The sequence below is a fragment of the Cryptomeria japonica genome, chromosome 1, assembly GCF_030272615.1.
Source record: "Cryptomeria japonica chromosome 1, Sugi_1.0, whole genome shotgun sequence".
Classification (NCBI taxonomy): Eukaryota; Viridiplantae; Streptophyta; class Pinopsida; order Cupressales; family Cupressaceae; genus Cryptomeria; species Cryptomeria japonica.
Window position 1 is genome coordinate 73,831,140 of NC_081405.1, and position 11,059 is coordinate 73,842,198.

The 11,059-nt window shown below is 33.9% G+C and overlaps 1 protein-coding gene across 10 annotated transcripts in view; it reads right to left on the reverse strand.

Moving 5' to 3' along the window:
* The window catches only part of LOC131041926 (uncharacterized), a 30,153-nt gene extending 21,229 nt beyond the window's left edge, over positions 1 to 8,924 (reverse strand). For 4 of the 10 annotated variants that reach the window (XM_059207636.1, XM_057975186.2, XM_057975182.2 and 1 more), the window contains exons 1-2: positions 8,204 to 8,924; positions 4,325 to 4,514 (exon numbers count right to left, since the gene is read on the reverse strand). Coding sequence is in view for 2 of the 10 variants with exons in the window: in XM_059207602.1 (XP_059063585.1) it covers positions 4,325 to 4,337 (13 nt within the window). In the remaining 8 variants the exon portion in view is untranslated. Of the gene's footprint in view, positions 1 to 4,183; positions 4,205 to 4,324; positions 4,515 to 8,203 lie in introns of those variants that run through there. The other 6 variants (XM_057975183.2, XM_057975181.2, XM_057975187.2 and 3 more) reach the window with 4 other exon arrangements.
* Between the last annotated feature and the right edge of the window lie 2,135 nt (positions 8,925 to 11,059).

Here is an 11,059-nt window from a genome sequence, read left to right on the forward strand (position 1 = left end):
TTTTTCATTGTTTTATTGTGCGTGATGAGAAGACCCCTTCAAACAAAGGTGTTGAAGCTTGTTTTGAAGATTTCATTTGTTATGCATGACATAAGAAAGCACGTTGGCAATTGAAATTGGTTAACAGAAGGAGATTGCAGGTGATTAGCCTTTTGGTGTTTGCTTGCTATGGTTAATGGTTTCCTCTCATGTTTTTTGGCGTGCATATTTTTTGCATTGGTAGGATTTCCGATTTATACATGGTGGTGATAAATATATGATCATGTTATATTTGAAGTACATGGATGTCTAAGGTATTTATGGAGTTTTGAGGAAGGAAGCCATTTCATAATTATTTGCAAGCATTGAAAATAATAGATCGCAAGTTTGAAGATTTGGGGAGTTTGTTTTTTTGGTTTTTGGAACACATTGTAAAAGGCGTATTATCGATTGAGTCCAACATTTTAAGATGAATATTTTTTATCATGTCACCTTATGCTTGTACTCTATAGGCCATACGTGCTATACTTGACAAAAGTTTCAAAATATTTGGAAACTTACATGCTACTTACTTCTATTGGCTAGAGTGTAAAGCAAATCTCATTGGAGGCTGGAGGAATCCAAGGTTAGAGGGATTTTTATCATCTCGAGCTAAGATACCGGTTCTTGGCATTTCAGGCTGGGTCTCCGGGTCTTGATTCTTGCCCGGTCCTGGTCCTCCTTGGGTTCTCCCTAGGTTCCACCCGGGTCCTGTCCAGGTAGATGGGTTCTCTGTGGGTCCTGCGTGGGCAGGACCCGGGTGGAACCCAAGGAGAACCCAGGCAAACCCAGGAGAACCCAAGCCCGTGGGTTCCCAAAAAAGGGGCCCACGGGTCATAAAAACACCAAAATCAATAAAAAAAACACTTTTTTTAATATTTTTTTAACATGTAAACCCATGTCTCTCTGATCTTTTCCAATATGCTTCACCAGTCTGCTCTGAATTCTGTTCTTATCCTCTACATAAGGCTGCTCATATATTCTCTTGTTCTATCACACCAAGCTGTTCTAGACTACTGCAGATCTGCTTTTATTTATGTCCTTATTCTGTTCATCCTTCTGTCCTAATTCCATTCTTATTCATCTCTGTCGTTCTCTAACTTAGGATCCTTTTTTCGTGGTTGAATGATGTTGTATCATATTATTTTCTATAATATCTGATATGTTTATAACTGCTGTAATATATCATTGCAGCAGTCACATTGTATATTTCTTTTTTGTATGGATATTATCATTGTAATAATCAATAATGGTAGTGATAGTTTATAAATTATATAATTATATTTTATAATTTTGATGTTTAAACTTATATATATATATATATATATACCCATACTCAAGAATTTTGTTTTTTACCCGAATCCATACCCGAATCCGAACCCAAACCGGTAACTTAGATCTCGAGTTAACTTCTCACTCAGAGATGATACATTGCATGAGAAGCAATACCAGTTTCATTTTCAGTCCCTTCCATGAGAAAGGTGGGGAATGGCAGGTATTTTATAGGTTTGTCAGTCAAGAGATCTGCTGATGTATTCAGTTTGGTGTTTCCTAGGTGAGTGAGAAGAATTGGTGGAGATGCTAGATCAAAATTTTCAGAAGGGCTGCTGTGTTCAGTCCTTGCAGTGTTCCATACTTTGTTCGGATTGATGTAATAAAGGGTGTATGTTGGAATAATATTACTTCAATGGTTAGATTATAGGATAGATAAATGATAAATAAATTAGAACATTAGTAGAAAATAAATTAATAGGTTCACTTATTGTTAATGAATAAAACAAAAGTTAGTTGCTGGGAAGTTTGGGTGGTTGAACAATATCATGGCTTTTATAAATCCCATTCTATTCAATGTAGAACATCTAAGTTGCCGATTTGGGTTCGGAGATCCAGTTCACTGGTTCGGTAAAAGTTTTTGGGGTTTGGGTTCATTAGTACAGAAAAAATGTAAAAATCATAATATCTAAGTTGCCGGTTTGGGTTCGTATATATATTTCTGCTCTAATAAATGTTGATCAATGTGAATTATAAATTTGTTATACCAAGGCCAAGTATATGAACAAATCTAAACTAACAAAATAATTCATCTGCGATTCTGCAGCCATAAATAGCTGTTTTAACTTTCATTAATGAAGTATATTGCTTGCAGTTCAATCTACTGTAAAAACACAATCCTAAGCCTGGGCAGAACGCTGGGCGAACCCAGGGACATACCAGGACCAGAACCAGTACTCGGGCTGAACCATTGTTGATGTTTAGCAGCAGGAGATATCTTTCCCCTGACTGCTGTCATGACCTTTATTAACATTTTATTTATAATCGCTGTCTTATATCAGCGATTTCATTACTTCTCTAAACTATGTTAATAGTTCCTTATTATATTATAAGTTTCTTTTATTTAGTATCAATTTGTTAACGGATAACTAATGTTGTTTGTATATCAGGTGTTTATACATTTCGCACCCTTTCTTGTAGTGACACCCCGATTGAGGTCATGTCTGTCCATGACCCTTTATCGGGTATATTATCACTTAAATCGCAGGCTTTAGGTGACACGAAAAAGGAAGTTTATGCTGCGTATACATTTGTATTGCCCGTGAGAATATTGCTGTGCAAATCCGATCATCTGTGGAAATTACATTTTGTTCTTATACAAGCGATAGTCGGTGAATGACCTGTGGTGTTTATACGTAAAGCCTGTGAAAGTTATATGCTGCATCATCCGTAAATTATATGCTGTGATTATACGTGAAAACTAGTCAATGATATCTACTGTGTGACCAGTAGATAATATATTTGCTGTAAATATTCAACCTGCAAACCCAATACTCAGATCGAATACATTGTAGAAAGACAGCGATTAGAAGGAAGTGTCGATGTCTTCAGTTGAATCTATATCCTCAGCATAACAGATATCTACTGCACGTTGTCAGTTATAAAAAATTGTGAGGAGTTTTCACTTTATATTGACCTTGAGATCAAGGCAAATTCTCTATATCAGAGATATAATTCTTATACTTCTGAATTTTTAAAAAAACTTCTGATCCTAAACTTAACAACCAGGACCAGAACCCAGGCCTGCAGGGAAGAACCCGGTAACTTAGTTAAGAACATCATCCAAAAATTAATATCATATTTTATATTCTTTTGATATTGCTGTGGAAAAATGGTGTGACCTAGTTTTGTTTTGCGTTTGCTCTACCATTTCAATTGTTCTTTCCTTCCTGACAAGAGAATGGCCTTGTATAGTTCTTAAAAAAACTCATTCTTTCCTTCCTTTCATTCTTTCTTGACAAGAGAATGGAATTGTATACATCTTGAAAAATCTGAAATTTACGAACCCCGTTGCAAAATTATTCCGTCTTAGCTAAAAGTTAAATATCCAGTTACAAAATTATCCTTTCTTTCCTCACCCATGCTTGGAAAAATTTATACATGATAAATTTTCATTAATCTTTGCAGACTGCAGACCAAATTCTTAATTTTCAAAAAATCTGCTGCAGAATACAATAGCATTATCTATACATCCTAGACCAAAAGATTATTTACATTTCAAATTTGGATAATCGACATGCACTCTTTGCATCTTTGTATGAGTGACACCATCCTTCAAATAATTAGCCCATTGTTTGATGTCCATCCATCTGTCTTTATACATTGTTTATTTGGAGTATTACAAATTAGAAGTCTCTGCACTTGCAAATGTGTGTCAACAAGCTTATTAAATAGTATAAATAGTCCCCATCCCCAGGGCTGCGGGATGCGTCTCTCAGCAAAAATAAGGGCAGAATTTTTATTAATTTGAGTCATCAACAGTGCTCAATCCAGAAAAAACCTATGTTAGATATAGTGCCCCGCAGAGATCTCAAATCTCAATTGTTTTCTAATTCAACTGTTATGGGAGGCCACTTATAGTTATAACTGTGCTATCTGAAAGTTATTTTTGTTGAAAATTTACTGTGTTTATGCTAAATTTCCCGCTCCATAGATAACATGCCACTATTCCCTAGAAATGTAAATGTACTATACATAAGAAAACTAGATAAAATGAAACATTCTATAAAATTAACCTACGCAATTCACTTGAGACAACACAAGAGAAAAAGCCAGAAAACTTTCGCACAATAACAACGAAACTGTCATCAAAATAAAAGAAAATTCAACTTACAAGCATAACATATTAACACCCTGACCCAGCCAAGTTTTCGAAGGGGGAAAAGGGTTTAGGGTTTTTCTTTCATTTTCATTAGCAAATACGTGTAAAAGAATAAAACAGTAGAAAAGAGAATTTACAAATTTATTTACTTACCAGGCGTCGCCATGTATGTGATTTGAATAACACAGAAGATTGCTTCCAGTACAACTTTATTCAGATCAATCGATCAAAATTTTCTTCCCACTGTTCTTTTTCAATAAATGAGCACTCAGCCTGTGCAGTTTGTGATGTGTACAATACGGGTAGCCAAATACTTAACACCGCAGAGAAAAAATATTGGCGTCTATCAATGGGCACCATTATAAAAAATAATTATTTTCAATTATAGCAAAATTTTCTTATAGAGATAATTTTTCTATACTCAAATAGTCAATTATATAAAAAATAATAATTCATTGTTTATTCAAAATAAAAATAATAATGATCCATTGTTTATAGGATAAAAATTAATGAAATAATTTTAGTGGAAAGTAAAAAAAATCATTACAATTAAAAGATCATATATTATAGGTGAAATTCTATTTCATCTACATTTATTATAATTAAATTATATTATGTCTAAAAATTGAATTTGGTAATATCATTGATTTCAGCTTGTTTATAGTTTTAGAGGATGTGTTGAAATTGAAATATGTGTTTTATATTTTTTTAAAGTTTGGATTGTGAAAGGGCAAGTGACTCCATGGTGGAAAATCCCACTTGTCACAAGTGGATTCTAAGTTTGAATGTCAACCTAGAAACAAAAACAATCATTATTGCAAATTAAGAAAATAAAATAAATTTAAAATCTATGTTAAAATTTCTAAAATGACACAAATAACTCTTATACATGATGGTGTACATACACTCCAAGCTCTTGGGAACAAATGTATACCTTTATGTTTAGTGAATCATTGTAAAATGCTAAGAATGACTCAAATAACTACTATATATGAGGGTGTACACACACTTAAAGCTTTTGGGAACAAATTATAGATCTTTAAATTATTCAATAAATCTATGTAAAAATGTCTTCAATGGTTCAAATAACTTGTGTAAGTGATGGCATATATATACTCCAAGCTATTGGGAACAAATTTATGCCTTTACATTATTCAATAATTTGAGTTTCTTTAATGAATGCTAGTTCATTCAATATTTAGAAAGGAAATATAATTTATTAATTATCACCTTTTTATAGGGATGAAATGTAATTTTTTTCTATTGACTATTTAACCATTGAAAAGCTATGTTTAAGTAGAGTGTAGAGAGATGGAACATCTTGTGTACAAAATCTATCTACATAGTCTACTATGTTTGTATCCTAATTGGCATAGTAACATGAAATGGCTAGATAAAATAAATATACTAAAAATAGTATTTTAATCCTAAGATCATAAATAAACAACATAAATTAAAATACTCATTCAATATTTTCAAAGAATATGAAAATTAGTACAAAGAATATTATATATGAGAATGAAACTAATATAACATCAATCAAATTATTGGCAAAAATTTCTGCAAAATTTGAACAATTGTTAGGCTAGACACAAATATAAAAAAATTAAAGAAAAGTGTCTCTCTTTTGACGTTGGGTAGTAGAGTAGGGTGGTGTAGTTATCTCATCCTTTATATAATCCTCTCATATGAGGATGTTCAATGTCACTAGGGAAATCCTTTTGATAATGATAATCAAATTCATCATGATTGCCTAACTGAAGTTGGACTCAATCTACAATTTAAAAAACATTTGTACCAAGCTTCATCCTCATGCTACAACACTTGTGTTTCATTACACAAAATCATTTCACCAAAAAGTTTAAAAAATATATTATTGCAAAAGTAAAGAAAGAACGAAAAAACCAAGGAGGCACTCTTTCATTGGTAAAATCAAAGACTTTAGCATAGTGAAGAGGGGTTTTTAACAATCCAACTTATCTCAAAGGTAGCCTTCCCATCTTTGGTGTACATAGGAAAGTTACAAAGAAAGTATGCAACCACATGATCAATTAAATAATAGAAATATGCTAAACAAAATGTACAAATGATTTGTATACCTTGCAACTCAGTGTGAGAAGTTGTTTTCTCTAAGAATCCAGGGGAATAAGGTGGTTGGAAGTGAGTGTGTATATGTCCATTCTAAAGAGGAGATATCTAATGGAATTAAAGATGGTGAAGCTGTCACTAGAATTTATAGAATTTCATTAAAAACATAGATTTTTTTAGAATCAAATCAAAGATGCCAGCTATTATGAAATTAAAAAATAAAATTACATTTTTTTTATATTTTTACAAATTTAGAATCATACAAGGTTTCCTTCAAAACTAATAGGACTCCATTAATGGCTTCTACTTGTAGTGTCATAAATTATGTACCCCTCACAATTTCACGCAATGTTTAGCACTCATTTTGGTTCTTATGTGTGATCATATAAAAATATGCATGTTTCAAGACTGGATTGGCAAACTTGATGACATTTTGCATTGTTAGGTCCTTTGAACTATCAAATTGGGTTGGACACTAGAGCTAGGTGTTAGTTTCCTCTCAATTTGGGCTCTTGAATTATCAAAAAAGGCAATACATTAGTACTCAATGCTAGTGTCCTCTTGGTTTGACCCCAATTTCAAAAAAATTGATGTTGGCTTCGAGTCTTTAATGGATATAATCTTATATTGGCCTCTTTGAAAAGTTTTCTTATAAAAATGTGTTAGTTGCATATAAAAGCAACCCCCTCTCCCATTTGCAACACCTAAGAATCTCTCTCTCTCAAATCCTAAGCAATCAAGATCAATCAAGTGAAGAAGTTTGAAGGAATTATCAAGCCACAATGATTTTCTATGAAGTATCACTCATTGTTTATGATTCATCATTATTATCATGATGTTGTAACCCTTTTGCAAGACTTCATGAGAGTAAGTCAACAAAACCTTACATGACATTCAAGCAAGGTTTTCATGCTTAAGATAACGATTTCAGTTTGTTATTTTTTTGTGTTTTCTCTTGATGAAGCATTCTATGATTTTAATCATCATTCATTGCTTTTTTGGAGGTAGGAACACCAACATCGGGTTTGAATTAGGAAAGCCCCTATACAACACAACCTTTTCCTTTGTTTCATGTGTATAGGTTTAGACCAAAAGGATTATGATCAAGACAATGATACAAACAAACAAAGTAGACAGTGACAAATAGTCTTAAACTTTGAATGGCAGAAAACCCTTGGACACTAAAGTTGGGCATTAGTATTTGGACACTTTTTCTTGAAATTTGGAGGATAGCAACCTAGTTGGCCTTGACCCCATTTCGACACCGGATCATGACAAAATAACTTTCAGGATAGAAGTATATAACACCTATATCCACACTAGATTTCAACACCAAGATCTTTGTATCTCATTCCTAGATTTGTAACTTTCTTGTGCATTTTTGTTTTGTACTTCTTGTATTTTGCCAATCTTATTCAATTTAGCTTTCTTTTACCTAGTTAATTGCACCCACATTCAACCAATCCCCAATATGTAATATCCCTCGTTCGTAAAGACTTGAAATCGTTCGTATATTTTCTTTTGTGACTGCGTATGAGCTGTTTGATACTGTCTCAAATTTGTTTCAGATTGATATAGTTCTTCCACACTAACATTATTTCAATAAAAGAACATATAATATTGCTTATCCTATAGATATGATATTTCAGAAAGCATCTATTAACAATTTAATGACAATCCAGCACAATTTTGTACTCAGAAATCACATCATAGACTTGCAGACATTACGTCAGATACTTGGCATGCAACCTCAATCAAAAATGCAACAAGGTAATAGACTCTAAGGCAAACCTCTGACTCCTTTATTATTGTGATGGGGAGAAATTGTTACACAAACCATGAACTGTCATAGATGGTCAAATCTTAGACTTCTGAGAACTCCAAACCTGCAACTAATTCTATTCATTCATACTGAAATTTCACAATGGGAGTTTGGGAAAGAACCTGAACCAATCGCCTTATATGTATAAGCAAGGAATGATGTCAAAAGACACTCCTAAGACCAAATCGAAACTTCACACAGTCCGTCCTTACTGCTGCAGTACTCAGATCTAAGGCCACGATTGTAGACAGCTGATATCAGCACGGCTTGTCACAAAAATGATCACCTAGGTTGCATCAATGTAGCGCCACCCTTAATGTTGAATTTGGGGGCCGAATTAGATAGATATGTGCAAAATCGAAGGGGAGGATAGCAGACCTGGTTCGATTTTGTTGACAGCATATATTGGGTTGAATACACCCCAATCCTCCTTCAATTCACCCAAGAGTGAATCGCCTCAGTCTTTCAAATAAAACGCTGCCTTTTTAATGAGCCTTTGATGCTTTAGTAATGAGATATGAATAAAATTTGGGTTATGGCACTGAACCTCGAACTTGCTTCAGACTTCAAAATTGTCACCAATCAGCATATTTCCTCCTATAGAAATCCGCCTCTCCTTGAATGAGTTTGATTAATAATGATGATCCATTTGCCAACTCTGAAAATTCTTCAAGATAGTCACCATGGCTGCAATCAACTTCCTTAATAAGCTCAAATTGGAAGACTGAAAATGTCTCCCACTCTCATGCAAATTTGTCTTCAAAGAAGACTTTACAAATTAGGCACCAAGTAGAATCTGTCACGAACCTATTCCAAAAAGAAGAAACTAAGGTTTTGTCTAGCCCTTCCTCAATCTACTAAGGTTTGCGTCCTAGAGATTCTACCAATGCCACACATCAGACCCTCCTCTATTTATCTTTTTCTATAACCCATCACGAAAGGCTTCTAGAAGAGGGTAGGTACACTTTATTTATTTATTTATTAAGTGACTATTTAATTAATTATTTAATTGTTATACTTTAGTCACTTTTTAATTAAATTAATTAAATATAAAGTCATTTTTTAATAATTTATGTATTTTAATAACTTTATAAGAAATTAATTTATCTTTATTACTCCTATTAGCCAGAAGGCTAAAATTGGGGACATTACAAATCCGCCCCTCCTGAAATTACTTGACCCCAAGCAATCTCCACTGCTCAACCAAACACTCTGAACAATATCACCACTTGGATCCTAAATGAAAAACTATGTAATGTCCATATCAACATGCCAAAGCTCTTGTAACACCAACTGTATCTGCTGAATCATTTCGAACACCTCATCATGTGCCATAGGAGTGCAAGCCTCAGCCCTGACAATGCCTGGATCCCAAACCAATCCATCAATCCTACCATTTGTGATGAGGATGAAATGACTCCTCAAATCACCATGAATCACCCATCCATGAAAGTTGACCGTCAATGAAATATGGAAATGAACTCCCACATGCCAATGAAACAACACAAACAACCACTCAACATCGCTTAGATTATTCAGATCAACAACATGAATGACGTCATAGAAATCAACATACCATTGTAAATCAAAGAGATCCATCTCATACTTACTGCCCTTCAAATAGGTATGTCCGCACACACTCTTGTGCTAATGAAAAACTGATGTAGTCCATGCCAAATCTGAAAATGCTTTGGAAAACAAATCATGACAGCAACCAACCCATGCATAATCAAGGAAGATTAAATCACCAATCAACAAATAGATAGCCGCCATCTCAATTGAATCCAAAAAGGGATACAACTCTTGAGTAGTTGTTTCGCTATAAATGTCATCACAAAAGTCATCATCACCTTCAAAATTTTCTTGCCTATCATAAATATGTTAAAGATGGAGCTATGTTTGTTGAGCCAACATCTTGGCTTGCTTTGCCCTTTCTAACCATCCATCAATCAACCTATGGGATTGCTCCATATCAGTTGCTCCAAAGTGCTTGAAACTTATCCAAAATGAGATGCATCTTCAAAATCTTTATGTCCTCTACTTGCATCATGTGCACTAACCATAGTACTTCCTTTTCCACAATTAAAAGTTGTCATATCACAAGAAAGTGAAGACATATTGTTGTTGTTCATGCATAGAAAATAAGGATCGATTTCAACTTGTTTGTCCTTGCCTTTGAAATCTCCATATGACAATGTGGTTGCCTCATGCTGAAATAAAGTATGACTCCTGTGATAAAAATCAGAATAGTCGTCATACCATTGAATACCATATTCACCCTTTCCAAGTACCTCTTCAATGCAAGCTTCATCATCTTTACTTGTAGATTCATCTTCACCAATTCTTTCATGTGTAAGGTCTGCAACTTCGTAAGAAGTATACAACATAATGCAGCTGCCCTCAAACAAATTTGTGATGATATCATGCCATTGCAATGTGTCTCCTTCATCATGTGTAGTCAAAACACTAGTGGTTGCTCCACTAAGAAGAGGGTCAATTTCCATATCTTCCCAAGGCTTATATAAAAAATCAGAATGCTCAAGATCTGAATTCATGCCTCCAAACTGATCTCTAACTCCTAATTCTTGAGTATCATCAATAGATGATTCCAAGGTATCATCATTCTCATGATAAAGTGAAGATATGTGTTTGATGTCATCAACATACCTGTCATTTTCTTCAAGCTTCACAAGTGCATCTCTATTGGAATTTTCACTCTCAACACTCACATTTTGTGAGCTAACACTTGGAGTCTCGTCTTCACAAGTTCCCCCATTTATATGAGCAATAATCTCATAAGAATGAAAAGGTAAACAACTATTGTCCAAAATCAGAACGTTACCCTTCTCCTCTTTATTTCCTTTGGAAGAATCTTCATTAATTGGAATCATAGAAGTGGCTGCTATTACATCGTTATTTTTAGTCACTTCCCCATCAGTTGAGGACACATGAATTTTATTTTCTTTAACCATCCTTTG